General features: G+C 32.2%; 1 protein-coding gene across 1 annotated transcript in view; it reads right to left on the minus strand.

Moving 5' to 3' along the window:
• Positions 1 to 27,576, minus strand: part of LOC100186533 (E3 ubiquitin-protein ligase rnf213-alpha-like) — a 44,364-nt gene that overhangs the window by 15,587 nt on the left and 1,201 nt on the right. The window contains 56 exon segments of the mRNA XM_026836182.1: positions 270 to 401; positions 892 to 1,088; positions 1,374 to 1,527; positions 2,102 to 2,122; positions 2,125 to 2,270; positions 3,180 to 3,483; positions 3,542 to 3,720; positions 4,051 to 4,254; positions 4,417 to 4,658; positions 5,310 to 5,447; positions 6,642 to 6,840; positions 7,125 to 7,326; positions 7,397 to 7,614; positions 7,853 to 8,015; positions 8,145 to 8,431; positions 8,660 to 8,837; positions 9,157 to 9,353; positions 9,452 to 9,590; positions 9,937 to 10,112; positions 10,247 to 10,433; positions 10,586 to 10,714; positions 10,800 to 10,898; positions 10,970 to 11,089; positions 11,311 to 11,482; positions 11,668 to 11,750; positions 12,115 to 12,313; positions 12,391 to 12,594; positions 12,724 to 12,968; positions 13,037 to 13,314; positions 14,727 to 14,872; positions 15,119 to 15,233; positions 15,405 to 15,536; positions 16,087 to 16,117; positions 16,209 to 16,262; positions 16,361 to 16,413; positions 17,163 to 17,202; positions 17,593 to 17,679; positions 17,887 to 17,958; positions 18,018 to 18,065; positions 18,315 to 18,376; positions 18,863 to 18,902; positions 19,087 to 19,128; positions 19,436 to 19,561; positions 19,743 to 19,877; positions 20,066 to 20,161; positions 20,519 to 20,575; positions 21,109 to 21,176; positions 21,305 to 21,353; positions 21,568 to 21,630; positions 22,942 to 23,004; positions 24,010 to 24,172; positions 24,347 to 24,509; positions 24,782 to 24,898; positions 24,955 to 25,180; positions 25,918 to 26,080; positions 26,662 to 26,809. Coding sequence (XP_026691983.1) covers positions 270 to 401; positions 892 to 1,088; positions 1,374 to 1,527; positions 2,102 to 2,122; positions 2,125 to 2,270; positions 3,180 to 3,483; positions 3,542 to 3,720; positions 4,051 to 4,254; positions 4,417 to 4,658; positions 5,310 to 5,447; positions 6,642 to 6,840; positions 7,125 to 7,326; positions 7,397 to 7,614; positions 7,853 to 8,015; positions 8,145 to 8,431; positions 8,660 to 8,837; positions 9,157 to 9,353; positions 9,452 to 9,590; positions 9,937 to 10,112; positions 10,247 to 10,433; positions 10,586 to 10,714; positions 10,800 to 10,898; positions 10,970 to 11,089; positions 11,311 to 11,482; positions 11,668 to 11,750; positions 12,115 to 12,313; positions 12,391 to 12,594; positions 12,724 to 12,968; positions 13,037 to 13,314; positions 14,727 to 14,872; positions 15,119 to 15,233; positions 15,405 to 15,536; positions 16,087 to 16,117; positions 16,209 to 16,262; positions 16,361 to 16,413; positions 17,163 to 17,202; positions 17,593 to 17,679; positions 17,887 to 17,958; positions 18,018 to 18,065; positions 18,315 to 18,376; positions 18,863 to 18,902; positions 19,087 to 19,128; positions 19,436 to 19,561; positions 19,743 to 19,877; positions 20,066 to 20,161; positions 20,519 to 20,575; positions 21,109 to 21,176; positions 21,305 to 21,353; positions 21,568 to 21,630; positions 22,942 to 23,004; positions 24,010 to 24,172; positions 24,347 to 24,509; positions 24,782 to 24,898; positions 24,955 to 25,180; positions 25,918 to 26,080; positions 26,662 to 26,809 — 7,751 coding nt within the window.

Consider the following 27,576-nt stretch of genomic DNA (forward strand, 5'->3'; position numbering starts at 1 on the left):
CTGGAAAACAACAGTCGTTATTACACAGATGTTCTGTTTCATACACCTCGTACCAGCTTACGAGTTACCAAATATGCAAATGTAAAACTAAATAAGTGTTAAAACACACACAAAATAAAATATGTCCACTAGCTTTGAAGATGTCACAAGAGTAAATCTGTTTATAAAACAAACTTAAATGTGAAACAAAGAGAATGTTAAATCACAAAAAAATATGCCCTGTAAATTTAAAGATGTCACAAGAGTAAATCTACTTGTAAAAAACTTACCCTGGCACGTGGTATAGTGTATTCTATAACATAGAAATGTTGTGGATGATGACGCCATACTCTCCCAAGACTGCTTGTGATTTTGCCGAGAATAATCAAATCAAACAGGAACTTTTGAACACCGCTTTGAACCTGAAGTAGAATTTTACGGAATATTCTACAACCCATGGCTACAGAATCTCTGTTTACAGCAACTAGCATCGGTAATATAAAAAAGCTTAATATAACATAAACTTTTAATAAAAGTATTTGTGACAATTTATAGACATACCAATGGTGAATGAATGAAGGTAACTTACTTTATCCTCACGTGGCAGGAAAACAACAGTCGTTATAACATGGTTGTTTTGTATAATATACCTTGTGCCAGCTTACGAGTTACCAAGTATGTTACTTTGTATGTGATTATTTTTTTAAACTTATAATTTGGACAACCCATTAGTGACCACTTGGTTGGAGCAATTGCCGTTAAGTGCCTTGCCCAAGGACACATACGCCCACAATGGCAGCAGCGACTAGCCTTGAACCAATTACCTCTGGGTTAGTGACAGACCCGCTAACCACTTTGCCACATATAATGTTGATTTTTAACAAAAGTTTTTGTGATATTTTATAGACATACCGAAGGTGTGATGTCAATGTGAACAAAGTGAGGTTCCTTGTTGCAAACTTCTTCCTCTGATTCCAACAAAGACATTACCACATCATCAATGTTGACAGATTTTTCAAGGAATCGAATTGTGGTTGAGTTCCAGTAAACCTCGCCATGAAATTTTTTTTCCAGGTCAGATCGACGGCGAGCCACATACAAAGATTTACCTTAGAAATAATTTATAAAACTTTTGTGGTATTTTGCCGATTCTGATCTAAATCCAGGGTTACATGGCGACACCACATGACCCAATTCTAGCAGAATAGAATAATAAAATTTAAGAATAACAAATGTTTGTTGAACAGAAATATTCAGATTTAAATAAACCTTTAAAACCACTTGAACAAGTTTGTAAATTCATTCTATTCTGCATAGGAAATCTTAAAGTGTAGAATTTTGGCAAATTTGCAATTATAACACACTGAACTTGGTAGTCTACTTGAAATACACACCCATTCCTGCCTGCTCAGCAAACACAACTCTAACAGAGCTGTGATCTGTATCAACAGTTGAAGCAGTTTCAACTTCATTCCCAACGACCAAATGTTTCTTCACATATTCCTCAATCTTGATTGGAAGAGATGGAAACTTTGATTCCACTTGATTCTGTGGTAGAAAAAGAAAGTTTATTCAAAACAAGTGAAAAACTACAAAAAACTGTTGTCCACTTAATTTTACGGTAAAAAAAATATATATTAAAACCCACAAAAACACTACAAAAATTAATTCAAAACATGTAAAAACTACAAAAATAAATATTAAAACCCACAAAAACACTACAAAAATTAATTCAAAACAAGTAAAAACTACAAAAATAAATATTAAAACCCACAAAAACACTACAAAAATTAATTCAAAACATGTAAAAACTACAAAAATAAATATTAAAACCCACAAAAACACTACAAAAATTAATTCAAAACAAGTAAAAACTACAAAAATAAATATTAAAACCCACAAAAACACTACAAAAATTAATTCAAAACAAGTGAAAACTACAAAAAAACTATTGTCCACTTGATTATGTTGACTGTGGTAGAACAAAAAACATTCAAAACAGGTGAAAACCACAAAAATAAATTCAAAACTAGTGAAAACTACAAAAAACTGTTGTCCACTTAATTCTATGGTAGAAAAAAACTTGGTAAGCTCTAATTTATGTTCCTGTTACAAGACATACCTCATCAAAACATGAAGTTATGTAATGTTGCAGGTGCTTGTCAGAATCACAAGTCTGTATTGTTGGTTTCTATCAGGTTGTTGAACCAACATCTGGAACAAGCGTTCAGTTTCTCGAGATACGTTGAAGGTTAATTGATCAGCACATCCCAAGCAGTAAATCAGTTGATCTGAAATAAATGTTGAATTTAATGTTTATGAGTGACTAGGTGCATTCAGCCAGTGATAAGTTTTTTAAGTTATTAAATGAAATTGCTTAGACAGATTTTTTGGTAATGGTTACAAATTCCGTACAGATTTTTTTTAGACAGATTTTTTAGTAACGTTTGCATATTTCACAGTTTTAGTTGATCTGAAATACATGTTGAACTAATGTTTATAAGTTTGGTAAAGTTATTCTGAAACTTAGGTGGCCTATATCGCCGGGGCATGTAAGGTAAAAAAACTATATCGCCGGGGCATGTAAGGTAAAAAACCTATATCGCTGGGGCATGTAAGGTAAACAACCTATATCGCTGGGCATGTAAGGTAAACAACCTATATCGCTGGGGCATGTAAGGTAAAAAACATATATCGCTGGGCATGTAAGGTAAAAAACATATATCGCTGGGCATGTAAGGTAAAAAACATATATCGCCGGGGCATGTAAGGTAAACAACCTATATCGCTGGGGCATGTAAGGTAAAAAACATATATCGCTGGGCATGTAAGGTAAAAAACATATATCGCTGGGCATGTAAGGTAAAAAACATATATCGCCGGGGCATGTAAGGTAAACAACCTATATCGCTGGGGCATGTAAGGTAAAAAACATATATCGCTGGGCATGTAAGGTAAAAAACATATATCGCCGGGGCATGTAAGGTAAACAACCTATATCGCTGGGGCATGTAAGGTAAACAACCTATATCGCCGGGGCATGTAAGGTAAAAAAACTATATCGCCAGGACATGTATGATAAAAATAGATTTGTAGAAATTTATCATTCACTCCAGCAGCATTAAGTCTGTAATAGGTTTTTTTTTTAATTTTTAAACAAAATTGCTTTTCACATTTATTTTTCAAATTTCTATACTTACTGTTAAAACCAGAATCTTGGATTGCTCTCCTGAGCAAGAGTTCCACTTCCTCTGCTGTGGTGGAGTCAGAGCAAATGAGAACTTCATTTGATGAAGGAAGAGCCAACAGTGGAGAGTAAGTATATATAGAAAGAAGGGTTCTCCACATTTCAGCTGACGGACAAATGAGAAGATTTGGTTGTCCAACGTTTAAATGTTCGGGTAGAACACGATCAAGTATAGATGCTTGTTGTGTAGTTTCACTCAACATTGAAAGGAATTTTCCCATGTGTTCCACACTCATGCAGTTGTTCATAGATGTCACCTGTAAGTCAAATTTATGATAAATAAAAAGTGTATTATTTTTGTTGTTATTTTATTACCGCTGTTCCACTAAGGTAACGTTCACACACAGTTTTTACTGTTGTCCCAACGTTGTCTTCATTTTCTGTTTGATCTAAATCTTCTTGGATTCTCTGAATAACTTCTTCAAGTGATAAAGTTGACCGATCATTCACAACACTTTGAACGACATTGATGCGATTTCCGTTTGTTTCAAACCCTATCATGAAGAGAACATGTTAAAATCCAAAAATAATTTTCAAACATTAAAAAACACAAGTACATTTTGCTTAATAAAAACACCAGTACATTTTGCTTAATAAAAACACCAGTACATTTTGCCCAAATCTTAATGAAATGATCTTTGATTTCCTGTTGTTTCAAAAAGAAACTTATATTAAAAGATTAAAAAAAATAGGAGAGTCATTGATTTTTTTAAATTTTTAAAGGAGACCACTTTGTAAAAAAGGTTTGGGACTCCTGTGTTGGATATTAAACTAAAAGCATGCTGCAAAAGCACAGTGAATTTACATAAACAATTTCATCTTACCAGCTTCCTCATCAAATTGTCGAGCTAAATCAAGAACCGAATCATCTTCAAATTCATTTTCAAGCGCCCATAAATAACATTCATCTAAATCTAAGTTTCTCACTGACTGAACTGCAGCTTTCGCAATGTTTTGCGTGATTTCCATGTCAACGAGTCGTCTTACCAATTTCTTCTTTTTCTGAGCCTTTGAAACATTGACGTTATCTGAAATCATAAAAAAACTGATAACACTGGACAAAAAAAATTCATTTCAATTTTGCAAAACAATATTTAAATATGTGTTAAAAAAAATATGACAATGAAAAAAAACGTTTGTTTAAGTTTTCTAAAAAATATTTAAAACAGCAAACATAAAATTCCTTGCACCTTCAACAATTGACATTTCATGATCCTCGTTCTCAACTCTTGTTGCATCATCAAGAAGATCAATCAACTCGTCAAAATTAGTTTCCTTTTTCACCGATGTAAGCAGAGCATAGACTTGATCAGGAAAGTCGTTGATATCAGCGCTGTTTGCAAGTTCTTTACACAGATAAGTTAGCTGATGTATGTTGAAGTAGTTAAGTTGATAATGTTGACTTCTCTGTTCACTTAGATAAGTTGTCCATCTAAAAAAATCAAAAAATCCTTAGAGGAATCATTTTTAGTCAGGTCTGAATCAATCAGCTAGAAAAAAACATTACACAGAAGTTGTCCATCTGAAAAAATAAGTTAAACAGCCAAAAAAAAAATTAAAAAAATTCAGAGGATAACATATAATAGTCCTGAATCAATCAGCTAAAATAATGATGTACTAAACATATTCAGACCAAGTTTTGTTTAAAAAAGTCCATCTAAAAAAAACACCTAAAAAAATAAGTTGTCCAGCTAAAAAAAATCCTTAGAGGATAATTTCTAATCAGTTCTAAATCAATCAACTACAATAATGATGTACTAAACATATTCAGACCAAGTTTTGTTTAAAACACATAATTTGTTCATCTAAAAAAGTTAAGTTGTCCAGCTAAAAAAATTCGAAAATTTCTAAGAGGAATAATTTCTAATCAGTTCTGCGTCATTTAGCTACATTAATGATATAATTAACACATTAAGAATAAGTTTTGTTTAAAACACATAAGTTTTCCATCTAAAATGATAAGTTATCCGACTCAAAAAAAAAATTTTTTATGGGAATAATTTTTAATCATTTCTGCATCAATCAGCTACAATAATGATTTACTAAACATATTTAAACTAAGTATTGTTTAAAACACACTTACGTGTCATGAGCTTCATGAAGAACCTTTGTTAAACTTGTCGTTCCAAGCATGACATCCTCACTGCTGGATATTGCTGAACTTGTTTCATCAAAAAATACTTCAATACTTACTGCATGGTTTTCTCTTCCTCCAAAACACCTAATTTAGAAATATTTTTAATGAAAAGACAGATTATAGCGACATAAAACAGTTGTTAAAACACACTTACGCTTACACTTAATTGGAAGAAAATAAGTGTGTTCGCTAAACCCCGCAGAAAAAAGAGCCATTTAAGTTTCTAGTAGAAACAGTGTGCATAAAGAATGAATGAATGTAACTTACTTTATCCTCGCGTGGCCGGAAAACGACAGTCGTTATCACACGGGTTTAACACCTCGTGCCAGCTTACGAGTTACCATGTATGTTACTTTGTAGGTGATTATTTTTTTAGGATTTTTCTTTTTTTTTTATAAATGGTGACAATTGGGTTGGAGCAATTGCCGTTAAGTGTCTTGCCCAAGGACACATACGCCAACAATGGTAGCAGCGTCGAGCCTTAAATCCATTACCTCTGGGTTACAGGCAGGCGCGCTAATCCACTATACCACGGCGCCGGTCTGACAAGACATGACCCGTACAATGGGGGAAGACAGCTTTAAAGAGGATTGATCAGATACAACGCTGGTGTTTTTATTCAAACATTTTATATCTTCTTAGGACTTAGGACAGGAATAATTTTCATTTTTTATGTATGGCTGACAATTTAAACACTCCAAATGAACCCTTGATTGCTGGGGTAATGCCAAAAACCTAGGGCCCATGGCTGGCGACGCTGCTGGACCTTACCCACATAGATGAGAATAAAACACTCTTATAGAACACGTAATTTCACGTAAGAATAGAACACGTAAGCAACAGAACACTCGAATAAAACAAGTAATTTCAGTCAACTGTGCACAGATACATATGCCCACAATGGTGGATACAACAAGCCTTAAACTCCTAACCTCTTGGTTAGAGTCGAGCATACTTTGTCCGGCGCCGTGGAAAAGTGGTTAGCACGCCTGCCTCTAACCCAGAGGTAATGGGTTCAAGGCTTGTCATTGCTACCATTGTGGGGGCGTATGTGTCCATGGGCAAAACACTTAACAGCAATTGCTACAACCCATTGGTCACTAATGGGTTGTCCAAATTATTAACCACACATAAAAAATAAACAAAAGTTCAAAAAAAGTGTTATAATGACTGTTGTTTGCCGGCCACGTGAGGATTAAGTAAGTAACATTCATTCATAGCCCTTATGTCACAGTGGCATTTACCACTTAATGGTCCATTTGGAACTTGTTCATTTACCTCACATTTGCCTTCCATTTGCTGAACAGCAGACATCCTGATGTCTTAAGTTGGATATAAGCTTTAGCAAGGTTTTCAACATTGGATAGAACATCAACAAACATTGAAACATCTTGTTTCCCTTTTTCTGCTTCACCAGCAATTAACATCAATCGTGATTGTAGATCACGAAGTTCACTCAGTGACATGCGTATTTCATCTGTAGGTATAAAAAACATGGCCAATAGTTTACAAACACAAATTACAGTTTGAGAACATTTATTTGCTTCAATCCAGTGGTCACTAATGGGTTGTCTAAATTATGAGACATTAATAAAAAATAATAATAATCACCCACAAAGTAACATACATGGTAACTTCTAAGCTGGCATGACATGTATGAAACAGAACACCTGTGTTTAACCTCGGTCTTTTTCCGGCCACGCGAGAATAAAGTAAGTTACATTCATTCATTTATTCATTATTAAATGATGTTATACACACCAATTTCCTTTTCATCTTTTCTGTATTTTGGTATAACAAGTTCAAGGCAATTATCAAGTGAAGGAATTTGTTCTGTTTCTCCACCTATCCTGTAAAGTCCACGCTCGTTTATTTGCTGGGCTCTGGTCAATGACGACTTTTCAACTGATCCATGGAAATCCTTTACAGTTTTCAACCACTCCAAATGCTTTGCTGTTTCTTCCTGTTTGGATAAATAGAACAATATGAACAGATTGTCAAAATGATAATTTAAAGAAAATGTTCCCTCTTACCCATTTCTTAAGCAATCCTTCATCTCTTTGTACATTATTCCACACCATCTCACAAGCTGCCAGAAGCTTCCTCAATCCAGCTTGTTGGGGAAGATCAAATAGAAGAGGAGAGAATCCGATGACAGAACTGAGGAAGCAGGAGACGCGATCAACCTCAATGGGAGTTTCACCAGCTGATATCATGGCAAGATCACTCATGACTTTTACTTCACCAAGATCTAAAGGGAAAAAATTCTGTTGCAGTCTTTTCATATTCTTAAATATATTTATACACAAAGCAGCATACTTGGTAACTCATAAGCTGGCATGAGGTGTATGAAACAGAACACCCGTGTTTAACGACTGTCGCTTTCTGGCCACGCGAGGAAAAAGTAAGTTACATTCATTCATTTTTTATTTTTTTAATAAAATTATTATTATTTTTCGAATAATTCAATCTTTTTTCATATCACTTACTTTTCATGTGTTCCCTCAGCCAGTCAATAAGTTGATCCCATTTCAAAAACTTTTCCAAGATCAACAACAATTCAGGATTGATCTTTTGAATTGAACTTGTTATTTTAGTGACACGTTCGGTGATTGAATTCAACACTGACTGTTTGTTGTCTCCCAAAGTTTTCTATAGATTGTTTTAAAATAAACCAAAAAGCTTTAATTTTATTTCATAAATATTTCATAAAGATCAAACATAACATAAAAAAAAATTGAAATATACTGTCAACAAAATATTTATACGACGCATACTCACCAGTGAAATATTTAATTCGTTAAATTCTCCAACCAAGTTCAGTTTAGTTTTAATGTCATTCAAAATCACAGCATTTCTCCTGTTCTGTTTTAAAGTCAAGTAATTACGAATCTGAGAAATTCTCTGTATAAAATTTGTTGCTGGTTGTGTTCCGGACACTCCTGCATCAATGTTGTGGAACTTAAACAGAGCATCAATTTCTTGCTTAAATTTCTCAAAGGACTCTCTGGAGTAATCCAGCAACAAAACTCCCATGATTGCATCCATTACAGTTAGTGGAAGGGTTCCTTTATAAAATCAATCAAAGTGTTAAGGCACTAATGGATTTTAAAAACAATAAACATATGTAAGAAAAATATCATAGGGAATTTTATATTTCTTGTTTAAAACTAATTAATTTTGTCATTTTTTTATTCGAAAATAAACAGTGTAAAAAAGCTAAAAACAGACAAATCATTAAGAAACAAACTACAGCTTTTTGTTTTTGGCCCCAAAAAACTAATGCAATTGATTACCGTTATTAATATGGGTGACAATTTGAAGAAGTTGTTGCTTGACTGGTTCCCATATTTGATTGATTGCTTGCTGTACAGTGAACTCAACTTTGGGTTCATCCTCAGTACCAGCATGTTGTGCAACTATTTGCGCGCATATTTCATTCAATATGTGATGAAAAAACTTGCTTGACATGATCTATTTAACATTTCAGTTTTAAAAAATGTGGCTCACATTTTTTTAAACGTATTTTTAAATTTGATATTAAATATTTTTCATTAATTAAGTACATATTGTCAGTGGTCAGTATTTAAGGTTTAACATTCTTATTTTTAACTTAGTAATTGAATGAACTGTTTCTTTATCAGGCTCATACAATCGTTGTTTTAATATAATACACCTGTTTTTTTTAGGATTCTTAACTCAAATGAATAAAAACTATGCTGATGTTTTTGTTTATATAGTAATTTCCTTTTTTTCCAAAACAGAAAAATGCTTCAATATTTGACTTGTTTACCTTTGTATTTGTCATAAGTTGCATCAGAGCAACTTCTTCATCAGTAATGCCAAAGAACACAACTTTTGTCTCTGTAGTAAGATCCACATGATCAATCAAATTTAATTTTCTACATTTCACAAGGCGTGACAGTGGAAAATAAGACATGTGAATTTGACATTGTTTGTCCAGAATTGACACATCAACCAGAATTCCATCTAAAAAATCATAAAAACTTCAGCAAACCGTTAAAAAAAAATTTAGAAGCTTAACTAAATTACATAAAAATTAAATTTGACCAATATCATGCAAATACCTTTTTCAAGCAGTTTGAAAAAATCCACAAAATTGCCAACTGCTACTCGAACTTGATAGAAATATTGCAACTGGGTAAATCGAAACTCGATTAAGTCAGCCAGTGTAAATTCAATTTTGTCAACCCCGGAACCTTGATCCTAATAAAAAATGATGCAACAAAGGGTACCAAGCATACTTGTAAGATTAAAAGCGAAAGATTACCATACATGCTGCAAATAATAGCATTGCGTTGGAAAATGACTCACTGACATCAAAAATTACAAAACTAATTATCAAAACAATGTTAACCAGTTTAATCCAAATGTTGAAATAACTTAAATAAAAAAAAACTTAACACTTGTAACAAATAAGGTTATCTTTTATTGTGTCAGTGCTTGAAAGTATTTTCGAGGATGTATTTATGCTTAAATATTATACTTAATGCACACTGCAGTTTTTTTAAATTTATGAGTACTCGTATTAAAAGAAAACATAAATATTTACATGGTAAATTATCAAATTGTAACATTCCAAAAAAATCTCCTTGACTTGATGCAAATGCCTTATTCTTTTTGATGGAATTTCTCCAGTTTGAAGTTTCTCTACAATTTTCCTGACAGAGCTTTCAATGGTGATCAATATTTTTCTAATACTGTTTTTCACATTTTTTCTGTTAGCACCTGTAATATATCACGAAACAATAGTAACAATACGAAGAAGGTCACAATATTAGATTATACCCTGAGTGATGCAAATCTCCTAAATTATATAAGTAGTTGATACTATAAAAGACCAAGTGCATTTCAGGACTCACTTAAAATCCGGTAAAACACTGCAGTTGCTTTCCATTCTAGAAAGCTCAGAAATACATCTTCCGTTTCTTGATAAGGAGATTTGTTACCCAGCACCATCTTCCACTGATTTTTAAATATCTTCATGCAAACAACCAAAAGTGCGGGGCGGAAGTGGTTTAAGATATATTGGAGGCCCATTCCTGCGTTCTGTTAATACCAAAAACTTTTCAATGTTATTATGTTAATGCAGAAATATTAAATAGGAATTTCAGTTGTGAATGTGAGTGAGTGATTTTATTGCATTTGACAAATAACTAGTTATGTTTGCACTTTATGATTCTTGAGCTGGAGTGACATACCGCAAGGTCTTTTTCCACATATTGGATTACAAGCTCAGTGAAGATTCCTTGAACGTGTTGATTCGGTTTTAAATTCTCAAGGTTTTGAGAATAAAATTCCAACAAACGTTGTGTTCCTGAAGAAAATGTCTAGGAAAAAACAAGAAACAGATTACCAAATCATACTCTTTGTAAATAACACATAGCCTTGTGAACGAATACGTTTATCATTTACCTTTTGTACAGTAATTTTCATACCCAGCAAACACTGATTGAACCAGTTCTGTTTAAATTCTTTATTTGACCACTTGAAATCTGAGAGTGCATTCCATACCTGTTGAATATAAAATGTGCAACAACAAAAAGAGAGAGTAAAACACAATACTGATAAATAAATAATTTTACCGTAATAGCGTTAAAATCCAATGTATGTAATTCCATAATCTCAAACAATCGTAAAACCATTGTGATTAGAGCATCTTCACATGCATAAACTTTAGCTTTCATCTGATCACTTTGATCCAACTGCATGGCATCCAATCAAATATTTATAAAACCAGGTTTAAATATATACTAAACAATAAATCATAGATTACATTTTGTATAATCTACAGATATAAATTAAACTATCGTTTATATCACACAGTAGGATTAAAATGATACACAAACTATTAAAAACAATTAACATATCGAATATTTATTTGTACAACATAAAACAAAGCATAATAAAAGCAAGTACAACTAACCTTCTGAATTTCCACAGCATATTGTAAAGCATGATCAAGCATTGTCAGTGTTAAGCAAAGTGGTCCAACTTGGTAATTAGGTTTAATAACATAACTAGGAAAGCACTTGACGAGTTTTGGAACTCTGGTTAACATTTCCAAGCACTGTTTTAACTGACTGTCATTAAATGACCTGAATAAGGTGTACACATTGTTTAAAACATAAAAGGTATAAGAAAACAAAACACAGGCATAAGAAAAAAAACACGTCCTTGAAATACAACCAGTTAAACACCACATTCAAACTATGGTTCTGTATAAATAAAGAAAAAGATTTTAATATTTAAATTCTTGTTGCCAATTAGAAAATTTACTTACTCTTTGTTGATGGATTGTTCTTTATCTATTAACTTCTGTGATAGCCAGTCACACAAAGTAAACACCATCTTCTCTGTTATGTCCTGTTGAAATATCAGTTATTGTTATACTAAAACACTAAAAAGCACAAACTGCACAAAATAGAAACATTGTTTAATTTTTAATTATTTTTTTTTTAGAAATGCCAACTTGAGTAAGAGTAAATAGAATAATTGTTTTTTTTGCTTTGGCTGGTTATGAAAAAACTGATTTTGTTGTATATTAACCAAGAATAAAAAAGCACTCTATGCAAACAATCACTGTAAGAATAATTGGCTCATATTAAATAACAAAATAATTTTTTTTATAAAAATAATTGTAAAATATTGAACACAATGTTTCTTTCTTTTTATATAAAATTAAATTTTAAATTTATCCACTTTATTAAATTGTAAAAAAAACTTTTACCTTTTTCCCTCGTTGAATTTCATTCCACAGAAAGCAGAGTTTATTAAAAACCGAGTTGAAATCAAAAAGTTGATCCCATTGTTTTGTTAGCAAAAGTTCCGTGACTGTTGACAAGCTTGTGATTTCTTGGTACATGGTTACTATCCATGGAAATCTGGCTGACAGTGATAGTATCTTCTGTGCCATTTGTTTAACATATCTGAAAATTATGGGATGAAAATATTTGAAAGGGACAAATACGAAGGTTTAGATCTAAGGAAAAGTGAAAGCTTTTACCTCTGGTGTTCCTTTAGTCGAAACTTATCTATGAGATCACTCCATCGAACATTATTTGGAAACGTAGGTCTGTTACTTTCCATGTTGGGTGATTTTAGAAGCTGATAAAGTGGAAGAACCAACAAGCATTGTGGTGTTATGCACAGATTTTCAATAAAACTGCCTATGTCATGCAAAGTCACACTATCTGATGACCTTGTACTTCTGCAATGCATTTAAAATCAAAAAAAATCATGAAACATTTTGTAAAGTTTAATATTATTAGGCTTTACTGAGAAAAAAACAGTTTCTTTACACTAGCAATGTTAGTTTTTAAAAATTATCTTAATATACCTTTGTGAGTTCTCAAAAGTAGTAGACAGACTTGTTAGCTCCCCAAAAACTATTTTTTGTTGAGTTTTATCTAAATCATGAATACTCAATCCAGCACAGAAGTCAACCACAAGTGAGAATTGGTCCAATTTCAAATAAGAATGTTGCAAAGATAAAGCAAAACAGAGAAAACCAAGAACCCGTTTGCATTTTTCTGTTGAATGGCTTGCAATTTCATTTGCAACAAATTGACCAACAGCATCATTCTACATGAAAAACTGCATTTTATACTTGGATCAATAAACAGCAAAAAAAGTTGGAAAAGAAATACAACCTTTGATTTCCCTAACTGAACATATCTTTTGTAGTATGATTTGTTCTCCTTGAAGCTAACGTCCTTAGAAACACATCTGAACCAATCAATATAAAGTTTAATCAAATATTCCACGGGGAAACCTCTTTCTTCATTTCCCGATGTTGCAAGTTGAAGTGTTTGAAAAGTTGGCAAAAGTTTCCAAATATTTTGTTGATACAATTTTTCATAATCTTCAAATGACATTTCATCCATAACAACCAAATCATATTGTACGATGTGTCCACTTTCTCGTTTACCTAAAATAAGAATAACAACTGTCACTTTTATTCTGTATGGGTGAGGGTTTTGAGGACCTGGGATTTAGGCTAGATTTGACCCATTACCCCAACACCCTTGTACGACCGAATGTGGCTTGCTTGTGATAGTAAAGTCACATTCATGTTTTAACTCAAGCATCCCGACAAAATCCCGAATCTTGACCTGCAGGACTATCTGGGAAATTAGTTCCACATTTGCAACTAATATTCGGGGACTACAGTTGTGCTTACAGTCTGACGCACTTTGCAGAATGTTTATCCTCGCCTGAGCAGCGAGTCACCACATGTGCAACTTGTGGGTTATTGGTTTTTATATATGACTGTTAATTTCGACAAATCATTTTGTGACCACTGGGTTGGAGCAATGTTTGTTAAGTGTCTTGCCCAAAGACACATACGCAATAAGAACGGCGTCAAGCATCAAACCCGGGACCGTTCGGTCACAATGCAAGTGCCTATACTACTGACCCAAGGCGCTGGGCAACTGTTACTTGTGAAATTTAAAAATGAGATTGACAATTGCAAAACAACAACAGATATAATTAAACTTCAGATAGATTAGACATTACTGTAATTGTTTATGCTTTAACATTTGGAATTAATATATGGGATTAGTTTGGAATTTTACAATTACATGCATTGTGGTCCGGTGCCATGGCTTAGTGGTTTAGGAGCCTGCATTGTAACCAAAGTGTCCCCGGTTTGATGCTTAACGGCACTACTTATAGTGTTATACCGATCCACCTGTGTGTCCTTGGGCAAGACACTTAACGGACATTACTCCAACCCAGCGGTCACTAATGGGTTGTCAACATTATAAGCCATATACCAACAAAAATCATACACAAAGTTGAATGTGTGGTAACTCGTAAGCACACAAGGATAAAAAATGGTGCGAAAAATACATGTCCGACTGCGATGCAAGGTTGCACAGGGGATGACAGGAGTTGATGACATGAGTTGCAGACTTAAGACTTAATCCAGGATCTGCCACGAGATTTAATCCAAGACTGCCATGAGACTTAGTTCTTTTAATCCAAGACTGCCATGAGACTTAGTTCTTTTAATCCAAGACTGCCATGAGACTTAGTTCTTTTAATCCAAGACTGCCATGAGACTTAAGTTTGTTGGACTGTGTGTCGCAGATAGATTTGGGGACCGTGTTGTCGATGGAGTCCGAAATGGAGCGGCACTGGTCGCATGAAGGACTTAAATGGGCTTTCCGGGTGTTGGGGTAATGGGCCCCCTTGAGAAAGGACCTCACTCTCAAGAATAGAAATAGAATAGAATTACATGCATTGTGTAAAGGGTAACTGTAAAGTTTTTATTAAATATAGAATTAAGCTGTTACACAACTAGGATTAAATCATGTAACAATAAAATAAACTTACGATTGTATAACTCCAATATACGGTTGTAAATTCCCGTAATAGGTACATTTTCCCATTTGTATTTTTCTCCTTTCAAAATAATATATTTGTACACAACTTCATATTGATCGACTGATATCAATTGTGCAAACTCAAACATGTTTGAACTGTAGAAATATTTGTTATTTTATAAGATATTTATAGTTTGTTCTAATAGGAATTTGTAATTACCATTACCTCTATGTTATCTCCTCATGCCACCATTGTTTATTAAATGTTTTTATGTGCTAGTACATAAGCAAAGACATGCTCAGCCTCAATTACATGCATTAAAGCACCAACTGGTAATTTTGATAAGGTCTTGGGTTTTAAGAATTTAGTTCATGTTTTCAAGTAAAAAATACTTTACTTACACATCATTGTAGTGCATTGGATAATAGCATTCATTCATAAACAAGAACAACGTCCATCCATCAGGTAATGTAAACCCACCAAGAAACTTTGCTTGAAACTCCATCATACATTTAGCTGAAGTAAAAACAAGACAATAATTACATGTCACCTTTGCAACAAATTTAAACCTTTCCTTTAAATCTAAATGTCACACTGATAGTCATCATAAAACAGGTGTCCTATTTTATATACATCGTGCCCGCTTACGAGACGCAGCATTTCCTTTGCAGACCCTAAACCACTTACATGATTTAACAGCAGCTTTTCGTTCACTCATGTATTTCTCCATGCTGAAACCACTTTTCTTCACTGGAGAATCAAGTTGAAGAGATGAAAGAGACATGATGGAATTTTGCATTAACGTATCATCTGGTACATCTATAATATATAGTTTGAATGTATGATAAAGTATTTTAAATAAAGGTTGTTATATGTCATTAATATTTGCTTGTGCTGATTACAAGTTACTGTGTTTTTTTAATATACTTTGGCTTCGTGGCAAAGTGGTTAGCACGCCTGCCTGTAACCCAGTGGTAATAGGTTCAAGGCTCCTTGCTGCTACCAATGGGGGCGTATGTGTCCTTGGCCAAAGCACTTAACGGCAATTGCTTCAACCCAGTAGTCACTAATAGGCTGTCTAAGTTGTCAACTTTACAAAAAAACACAATCATCCACAAAGTTTATTTGTTTTTTATCCACAAAGTTACATTTGTGGTAACACAGAAGTTGGCGCGAGGTGTATGAAACATAACACTCTTGTTACAATGACTGTGTCGCCACGAGAGGATAAATTAAGGCACATTACATTCATACTGAATGATTGACTATAAGTGTAGTCATACTGGGAACAAAAAAATCCTATTATTTAGTTTGGAGATGTCTCAAGACTAAATATAACGTCCAAAGATAATATAAAAAAACAACTTACCTTTTAACACCCCAGCATATGTTTGTTGACCCTGATAAAATATTGAGTTAGAGAAAATTGTCCATCAAATATAAAAGTGCAATTAATTACACAACAATGAAAATAAATTTAACATTCCTTACATCTGGTTTGCTTCCATCCAATTTACTTTTACTGTCACTTGCAGACGGCAAATTCTAAAAACAGATGAACAAAAAATGTTGGAATTTTTCTATTTTTTAGCCAATTTAAACAGAAATTGATTATTGTTTAGTTTAGAAAAAATATTAAGTACCTTGTTAAGGTTCTTTGTAGAAGGTTGCTGGTTGTTCTTTTTTGTTTGATTATCTAATAAATCATATGTTACTATTATGAATTAATGCTAATGAATAAATATAACTTATTTGTCTTTGCATGGGTGGGAGTTATGACTGTTGTTATAACACAAATTTGTGTATCATACACCTTGTGGCCGCTAATGAGTTACCACAAATGTAACTTTGTAGATGATTTTTTTTGTAAAGTTGGTTACAACATACATAAACAGGGGTAACAATTTTTGAATTTGTTTCTATTTTTTATGCATAACTGATATTTTGGACAACTAATTAAGAAACCATTGGGTTCAAGCAATTACAATTAGTTGATACATACGTTCACAGCAGTGGAAGCAACAAGCCTAGAAGTTAAACCCTATACTCTAGAGCAGTGGTTCTTAAACATTTTTGTATGTTTTACCCTTTTAACAAAGATGTTTATCAGATTTACCCCCAATATGTAATATGGCGCTCATTTATTAAAAAGCAAAAACTACTAATCAGTTATATTTAAGGCAACGATTGTGCCAATTTTTTGGCAACATGTTGTTAAATGTTTAGTAAAGTACTTTGGCGCAATTTTTCTGTTCCGTCAACTGATGTGGATTTTGATTGGGAGCTTATTTATCTTCTAAATAAGAAGAATCAATTCATTTAAAAAACACTGCTCTAGAGGCCAATATTCACTTTAGCACACCGCTAAGGAAATTTGCAATTCAATGCATTTCCTCATACTTGTATACTTAATAAAAACACAAAAGATAAAATTAAAGTTCCAACCTTTCTCTTTCTGATCAGAATTATCAAGTTTCTTTGTTTTCTAAAATAAATTTACAAATAAACATATTTTATAAGGCACTCGTGCCAGCTTACAAGTTACCATGTAGGTTACTCTAGTGTAGGTGATTATTGTTTTTATGTGTGGCAGATAATTTAGACAACCGATTAGTGACCACTGGGTTGGAGCAATTGCTTTAAGTGTCTTGCCCAAGGACAAAAATGGAGCAATTGCTTTAAGTGTCTTGCCCAAGGACAAATACGCCACAATGGTAGGAATGAGGAGCCTTAAACCTATTACCTCTGGGTTAGAGGCAGGCGCGCTAATCAACTGTGCTATGGCGCCGGACCTTTGATCAGCACTGAGCAGCCAAGTCTAGGCGCCAATGACTTATATGAAAAATACAACAAATTATTTGAAAAGTTTGCTTACTTTTGCATGCTTGCTTGCCTCAGCAGAACGAGTGGGTTTGTCTGTTGGTAAATCGGGTGCCTTGTTAGTTGAAGTATTTTGAGATCTCTATTATACAGAAAAAATATTTTTTACTTTTTAAACAAACCAATGCTAAACATAAACAAAACAATGTAAATAGGATATATAAACAATCCACATATTCTAAAATTTAAAATTAAACATTTTTAACATACAGTTACATCAAATATACACAATGCTTTTTATAATTACTTACTAAAAACATATTGGCAATGAATGTCTGCAAAACCATACCTTATCTGATACATACTCTTTGGTTATAGCGGAGTGTTTAGTTCTGCTGGTATGTGAATATGGTGCTTCAACCTAAAAACATATGATCCTAAAGCAACAGGAACAAACAAATCAAAAGGTTTAAAATTTACATTTGGCTTTGAAACGGATGTTTTCATTTTTCCAGGCTTCATTTTCTGCTGGAAAATAAAACAGTTTCAAGAATTTTTTGACATAAATTCGATTATTTAAAGAATATTTGTATCTTAACAAGCAGCAATGAACACAAACGATACATCTCTACCAGATGTAAGCATAGCGTCTTACAATCTATGAATTTATAAATGTTTCATAACATAGTACTTTTATATCCCAGTACAATAATAAAGCAACAAAACTGCCTAATGTAGTTTGGTGGATAAGTTATTCAAATAAACTTAATCCGAAACCTTTGGTGATGGTGGAGATAATTCTGTTGAGTTTGACTCTGGTTTTGACATGTTGATTGTTTCTGTGCAACAAGAAAAAGTATGAACCAAACATTTTAAAAATCAAGACAGAATAGGGACTCGGTCGAATATTTAAGTCGGAACATAATAAAAGACTCCACTACCACAAGCACGTCACTTTCGGACGTATAAGGGGTGTTGGAGTAATGGGCAAAGTTTGGCCTAAATCCCAGGTTCTCAAGGACCTCACCCATACAGAATAAATAAAATAACCCAAACATTTAACACAATTTACCAAAATTTTAAAATAACAAACGTTTTTTTAAAATAACAAAACATTTTTTTTTTTAATGACAAAAGTTTTTTTTTTTTCTTTGAACAACAGATGCTTTTAACCAATGCTCTATTTTATATACCTAGCATGTTATAACAACTGATTTTTTGCTGTTTATTTTTATTGCTTTGACTAATAATATTATTGACGTTATTTGCAAATGTAACAATGTTGTGTTATTAATGTAGATAGACAAAAATAACATCAAATTTACCTGGATGTAGATCCACTTCAATACCATCTCCTTTTGCAGCCTATATAGTTCATGAATAATATATTTACAGTAAAGAGATAATGTACATAAATAAAGCAATGGTACAAATTATTAGTTAAACAAAATATGTAAATTAACAATTGTTTTGTACCTAACCCTTGTTTATGTTACAGATTACAGTTTATTCGAAAGTGTTGCAACAAAAAAAGCTTCAGCATCATTACCTCATCATCAATATATGCAATATTTTCCCTTGGTTGTTTCTCCTGAAAATATTTATTTATGAGTATAAGTGAGTTTTGTAGCAATATAGTAAAAAAATTATCACTGTTAGTTTAAAGACTTGTAACTGGATAATATTAGATATAGAGCTCAAAAACTTGAGCAGGATTACAAACTGTAATTGTGTCAACTTAACAGTGACTAATCTGTTTTCAAAATTAAACGCTTAACACAAAAACACCAAACATAATATAAATATAATATATATACAAATAGTTTCAATCTGCAAATTTATCTTGCCGGTAAGCATAAACATGAGATGATAAAATTATAATATCCCTAGAATTGTACCTCAGATAATTGTTGTCCTTTTTCCAAAGAATCACCACTATTTGGTGCCGAGACATCAGTTGCAAGTATATCACTTGAAGTTGTTAAAATGCTGGTTGTGCTGACATCAGGGGTTAAGTTTGTAATCTAAGTTAAAACAATGAAAAACTCAAAGGTGTTTCAAATCCTATATATGCAACTATTATTTTCATTATTTGTAACTTTAACTGTCCTAAATGCAACTTATTTTTTTATAAAACACAAAGCAGACATGGCTATATGATATCATTTATCATTACTATCAGTTACCTCATTTTTTGTCAGTTACCTCAGTTAATTTTTGTTCATTTTTTAAAGAATCTCCACCACTTGGTGGCAACATGGAGTCACTTGCAAGTTTAACACTTGCAGTTGTTGAACTTATACTGGATGTGGTGCTGACATTGGGTGGTAATTGTTGAATCTAGGTTAAAACATTGCTTAATCATGCATCATAGTATAAGTATTTGTAATACTATTTAAGCATAAGTAAAATTGTACAAGTTACTTACTAGTTAAATGAACAATTGTACTTAGAAAATATTACAGTGACCGTAACCATGGGATATGAGGAAAATGTATAAACAAAATAACAACACTATTTTTTCATACTTGTGGCCTAACATCCATGGCCACGTTATCATAATTCTTTTCCTTTGGGCAAGAGGCAGGAACGGCAGGTTGATATAAATCATCATCGTCATCAATCTGAGAAAAACAATCAATAATTGTTGAATGCATAAAGCCAGGCAATATTATCATTAGAAGGGCTAGATTATTACAGAAAAATACAGCTTTAAATATTTTAAAAGGAATGAAAATAACTCACTTCGAAAGCATTTGAAGGTCATAAAACAATAGAAATGGTTGATATCAAAAGAGATATCATGTATCTTTTAAACAGTGCTGATACTGAAGTCAAACAAATGTAATATAATACAACATAGTTGTAAGCTTGAATGATGTTTAAATGTAAAAGGGCTCAGTTAAACAAAATCAAAAGTTTAAAATTGGATCAGTTGTAGACAAATGATACTATCATAAAATATTTTAAACAAAACTCACCACTGGTTGGCTGGTTGCTGTGTTTACTTCTTCAATTGTGATCACTTCAAATCCATTCTAAAAATAACGGAATGAACAATGAATGTAACTTACTTTATTCTTGCATGGCCGAAAAACGACAGTCATTACAACAAGGGTGTTTTGTTTCATACATCTTGTGTCTTATAAGTTACCATGTATGTAACTTTCTGAGTGATTAGTTTTTTTGGATTTTTTTAATATTGACAACCCATTAGTGACCACTGGGTTGGAGCAATTGTCGTTAAGTGTCTTGCCCAAGGACACATACACCCACAATGGTAGCAGTGACGAGCCTTGAACTCATTACCTTTGGGTTGAAGTCAGGTGCACTAACCAACTGTGCTATGGCGCAGACAACTAATTTTGGTATTATTATATTTTATGATTTTTTAGCTAAACAGTCTTATTTTAATTTGTTCTATGTCAAATATAAAATAAAAGATATGACAGAGTCGAAGGGTGTGTTACTGCGTAGTGCTTAAAATTTAAGTAACCGATGGTATATATGAAACATAAAAGTGAATAAATGTAACCTAATGTAAAGTCTACCAACTAAAATACAAACTGACCGAATTATCTTTTGATAAATCCTCTTTTTTAATGTCATTTGTTTCTGTTTCTTCACCAACAAGCACACCTGTGTGAAAGTTTAATTGTTATTTCTAAAAAGGTTTTTAAAATGCAACAGTTTCCTATATGGAAATTATCTCATGGCCTAACATTTGAAACAAAATCAGCGTCATAGAGGAATGAGGAAATACGTACAGTTTGGTTCCGGTTGAGAGAAGGTATTTGGATCTTGTTCCTGTTGGCCCTGTAACAATGCAACAACAATTCTATTTATGTTGGAGTGAGCACCAGCACAAAGTTTAAAAAATCTCTTTTTTGCATTTTTAGAGCACCAGCAAGTTACACAAAGGTAAATGCGTTACAGGCAACCATTTATTTGGGAACTGAATGCAAACAATCCATTTTCAATTTATTAGTAATAGAAATTGAATGTAAATAGAAATAAAAGTAAGAATCACCATTAAAGGTTCTGTGTCTGGAAAGTCAAAAGACCCCACTTGATGTTGTTCAATCTCCATATTCTGTATTTAAAGTTTATATTTAAAGGAATATACCAACGAAAAATCAAAATTTGTGTAATGATAGAAATGTTCAAATGTGAATTAAAGCTACCAACAAAGTTTCGAGATTACAGCTCTGGAAAAAATGACTTCAAAACCGCAAATTCAACCGCTGGAGTTTCATTTTTCATTGGCGTGCGCCTTTAAGTTATTAAATCTAACAAATAGGGATGTTTTTATGGTGAACAAGACCGGGCTTGCAGAACATGATAATGCTGGTAGTAAACCATACATGCACAATGATGTTGTAAGCTTTATTCTACATTGCTACTTTTATAATGCATTAGATACGTAGATCATTAACTTTTATTGTTCAAATACTTCCGTGACAAAAAATATTTGTTCTTGTAATGTAACAGCCAGAAAACACAAGTTACCTACTTAGTTTTTAATTTTACAAATATTTTTTAAATAAGCAATATCTTACAAAACCAGTTAATGATATCATAAAATACAACGAACCATAAATTCATTTTTTTAAATCACTAACAAACAAAATGTGAAACTTTTTGCATATTTAAAATTTTGTTTGATTGATAAAAGTTAATTTTTAGTTCTAGATTGTTATATTTTTAGAGGTTAAAGGGGTTTAATCATGCTGAATACAAAAGTTTTTTTTGCTTATAAAACTTGCATACAAATACAAGGTAGTTTAAATATTAACTTTTCCTTTGATATAATAAACCCATTTAATGGCAGCAATAAACCTACTTTGATATACGAGACCGCAGAAGATTTTTTGTTTAAAGGAGTCGCAATTTATTAAAAGTTACAAATAACACAGAATAAACGGTTTCTCAACCTTAAAATAATCTTTTGATTTTAAAAACAATACGCAACTAAAACGAATATTTAAAAAAAAAATGCTTTTTTTTTCGAATATGATAAAAATTAATACACAACTGTGATATTACATAAACCTTATTGTAATCTAAAACAAACACTGTTGAATGGTTCTCATTGCAAAATACCAAATTCGCAACTAACAGATATCAGTTCAACTAATAGTGTTCCAAGATATATATACATATTAGTACAGCGCCATACATAAAAATATTAATAAAATTAAAAAAAACAATCACCCACAAAGTTGCATGTCATGGTCACTCATAAGCTGGCACGAGGTGTATAAAACAGAACACCCATGCTATACTGACTATCATTTTCAGGCCACGCGGGGATAAAGTAAGTTACATTCATTAGTTGCCAAACTGGCCAGTCTTTTATCCAAATGAAAACCAAAATGTAAACTTATAATTTAATTACACCAACCTCTACATCTTGTTTAGATTCATCATAATCTTGCTTAGAACTTTCCACTCCCTCAGTTTCCATCTTAAAGTTAAACAAATACTTTAAATTTGATTTAAATACATAAAATAAAGATTCCGTAAAAACTTATTTTTTTCAACAAAAGGAAGGAACTGTTATATCAAATAATTTAGCCTTTTTTCACGCATAAAAATTTTGCAGGTTAATAAGTTATTAAGCACAGTGGTTTTATACTTGATTTCTTTTTAAACTTTAACTATCATTAAAATAGTAAAATGATTCAGCTCAGTATGTAAACAAAAAATCAAAAAAACAAGAAGATATTATTAATGGTGGTCTCTTTAGAAAATTTATTTGTTGGATCCTGAAATTTAATCAGAGTTAATTCATTCATGTTTAATATTGTCCATTCAATTTCACACTAACAGTGTAACACACTTAAGTATGACTATAAATTATTTGACGAAAACCTGTGTTAGTTTGTTAAAAGGATTTTAAACACAGGTGTTTAATGCACCTAGTGCAAACCAGCGACCTATACATTGTGTGTAACTTAGGGTAATTATGGTTGGCAAATTAGTAATCTATTAGTGACACTAAGCTTTAACAACTACTGTTGGGCGTTTTACAAAACAACATATTCGCCAACAATACTAGCAGGACCAATATTTAAACTTTGCAGAACAATGGTTGGAGTTCTTGCCTTTTGACCAGAGGATAGCAAGTTCAAGGTTTAATGATGCCAATACTGAGGGTATGTGTGTCTTAAAGCAAGACACTTAAAAATCATGACTCTAACACAGTGGTCTCTAAGAGATTGACCAAATTCAACCCCCAAAAAATAATTGAGTAGATCTACCCACAAAAAAATTGTGACAACTCTAAGCGGATATGATGTGTATTAAATACAACATCCTTGCTATAACTTCAACATTGACACACCGTGTAACAAGAAATTGGAAACATTCATTCATATATTTCTGGTACACACCAAGTACAGTGACAGTGTGTTAAGGTGCTGCACTAATCAAGAACACTCAACATGTCAACAATATTTTATTTTCCTACTTTTGAGTTATCAGATTCGGATTCACTTCCACTTTCAGATGGAGATGAAGAACCAGTTGACGGGGAAAGTTTGTTTTTCACTGATGTAACAAACTGCTCACAGTGAGGTGAATGACTTGCAACATTGACAATGTTCAATAACCAGTCAATGCTTGCAGAATTCCTGTTAAATATTCAAATATAGCGAAAAAATATCGTAAATTTGACAAAGACTTTCCTTTATTCTTTTGTCTAAATTTTGGAAATTCTTTGGAAAATTAAGCTTATATTAAAACAGCAAAAAAAAACGTTTTTTTAAACAGAAAGTCAATAGAATTTTGTATTTAATACAACGTACATTATGTCCTTTGTCAAACTCTTAATATAAATTGCTGCTTCATCTATGACAATCACTTCATTTCTTTTCATATCCTCCCAATTTCCAAGCAACCATTGTACATTTAAGTCACCAGTAAAAAGTTGGGAAACAACTTCTTGCAACTCATTTGCACATGAAGAACCTACATGAATTGACTTTAATAATTAAATTTAGAAAATTTGTAAAAAAAAAAAAGGTGTAAGACAGAGATGCGAGTGTTAAGATATGAGGAACAGAGGAAGCAATACAAATAAAAACAAGACTGTTTAATAAAAAGTATCTAGAATGGGACATATATGGCCAAAATCTATGTTTATTAAAAACCCAATTAGTCCAGCAATTAAAAGTTTGTTTCCGTCATGTATGTAATTGTTAAAAATATTTGTAAGGTATCAAAACACAACATATCTTCACCACAACGTTGAACAGCTTTCAGAAAATCTTTCATCCAGGTACTTTTGTTTTGTTTCATAAAGTCAACTAACATGTTTTCCACATTCGCATGTTTCGCTTTGACTTTTTCATATAATTCTGGAAAAATTATACCATTAATTCTGTTGTAAAATAATTTAATTTAAAAAACTTACTCTTTGAAATATTTCCAGATTTCTTTAGTGCCTGAGCCAACTTTACAATTTCAGTTTGTTTCAAACAATCACGAAGCATTGGTTCTAATAAAACGATCAATTCCTTTCCCACAATAGATGCCTGTGTAGACAATTGATGTTGCTGTGAATGTTGTTGTTCTGACCGTTGTAGTATACTTGCACCAGGCATCATGGCAACAGATCCAAGCTCATTATGTTCCATGAACTGAAGAAAATATTCAGTAAATTTTAATTTGACACAATTTGCAAAATATATCACTTCAAAATTTGACAAAAGCTTGTACTTTATGCATCTATTTCTATTTATAATTATAACAAAACAAGCTTAAATTTGCCCAGGAAGCTAGAAAACTAAGCATCTTTGCCACAGGAACCCTCCTAAATTTAACAAAAAAATATCACGTCACTGAAATAAAACATCACTGAAGAAACTTAAGTGAAACACCAAAATTCCTGTTTGGTGATGATCAGATTACTGGTTTCTAATGTTTGTTTTTAATTTTGGTTATTTTTCATTGAAAAGAGGGGCGCAGCTTACTATTTACAATCAACATATTTAATAAAGATAAAGTGATTGCTAATTTTGAGTCTTTTTTTTTCAAAGCAGATATACCCACAAAAAAGGTTATGCAGCCCGCGAAGCCAACTCCATATTTTTTACTGAATTTCTTTGTTGCGACAATAAATTTATATAGCACTTCTTTTCAGAAATTTATACAAGCTTTATATTTTTGCAAGAAGATAACCCTCTTTAAAATCATAAAATCAAAGACAAAAATAAACTATTATTGGTTCATGCAAGCCTATGTTAATAAACGTACGGCCTGTCTTTTTACCTAGTAATGTATACCAGGCCCTCCTGTAATAAAGGTTGCACACTTCTGCATTAGATGATAAAAACACAAAGAATATCTGTTTTAATTGAAAAAAAGTTAAATTTACCGAGAAACCAGAAACAGAGCTGAGTAATGATGTAGTTGTACTCTCATTTCCACTGATCATGTTTTGCAGAAGTCCAATGTGAGTTGAAATAACTTTTGAATCGGACTCAGCTGATGCAATGTGATATACAAGACTTACTAACCAGTCATCTTTGCTGAAATCACTGCAATCAAAACAAGTAACAATAAAGTAAAATTAAAATGTTTGTAGAATGCAATTTAGTAGTAATAATCCCAAATTAGAAAACCAATCTCTGAACAGTTGAATTAAAATGTAGTTTACACAGACATTTTGTAAATATGATATATATATAGGTAGACCTTTCAATTGACATTGCTTAAACAATTTTGTCTTCGTTCATTAATCCTTATTTATTCACTAATTATACAATATTGGATGTTGAAAGTTTTAAAAGTTATTTAGGTAAGTTTTGGTTTCAAAACTAACAGGTAAAATTTAAAGCATGTTGTTTTAAGCATATCCGTATAAATAGGAGGCGCAGCATATGGCAATTTAAAAGGTTACTCATTGATTTGGTGGTTTTATCAAGTTCTAAGTTTTATATAGGTATCTTTAAACTAAAATATTGTATAAATTGTGATCAGATTTGAATATAAATATTATGCACATGATGCAGAAACTTCAGCCAAAAGGAAAGTGTGGGAAAAAACAAAACCAAAATAATTGTGTTAAAGAACAAAAACAGCATAGAGAAATCAGAAGTGTTAATATAAGTAAACTAACATTTCACTTTTTGCCAACATCCAATTCACTTTTTTTATTTCTTGCCTTCTGTTCAATAAATCTTCCAAAGAACGTAGAACCCATAGCAATGGTTCATTTTGTACTGGGGCAAAACATCGTGCTACAATCTGGGCAAGCTTCACTTCACCTGAAAGCAAGCAAAAACAGTGTTTGTTAGCGTTAATACCACTCCAATTTTAAGTAACACATACAGAAATTTAGTAATTTTATTTTGTAAACAAGTTGTTTCATGATATGGTCCCACAGTGTGGCATTTCATATACCCATAGAAAATGGGAAATAAGTCACCGGTTATACTGTTGTCAAAAATAAAAAATCAGTTGATTGTTTTAAATTAAACATAATACCGAAGAATGTATTGTTACTGGTTACAAAAAGTGTGTGTATCGATCACAATATGTAAATCTGCAGTGTATGCATTAAATAATAATACAATCTCATTGGTCGTAGTCTGTTGGGTATATGTACACACTGAACAGCAAGGCAAGATTAAATGTTTGGTTAAAACATACTTAAAAGTTTAATGAACGAATAGTTAATAATTCATTTGTCTACTAAATTTACAGAACATGATAATAAAACCTTAGAAAGCTACATTTCAAATTTATTTGACATTTGAAACTCCAAGTTACTTAAATTGGCCAATTAAATTGGCCAATTTAAGTTTAGGATAACTCGAAAAAGTCAAACTTGATTTAGGTTAATTTACATTTTAGTTTCATCTGTAATAAAACTGGAGATTCAATAGGCCAGCCTACCTCTTCTATGGTTACAAGGAGAATACACAAACATGTAAAACCAGGCATAGGAATCCAATATGGCATAAGGGAAGCAACAAAAGGTCAATGTTTATTTTGTTAAGTTACAATCGATTTCAATGTTTATTTTGTTGAA

Source organism: Ciona intestinalis, chromosome 1 (genome assembly GCF_000224145.3).
Source record: "Ciona intestinalis chromosome 1, KH, whole genome shotgun sequence".
In the NCBI taxonomy this organism is placed as follows: Eukaryota; Metazoa; Chordata; class Ascidiacea; order Phlebobranchia; family Cionidae; genus Ciona; species Ciona intestinalis.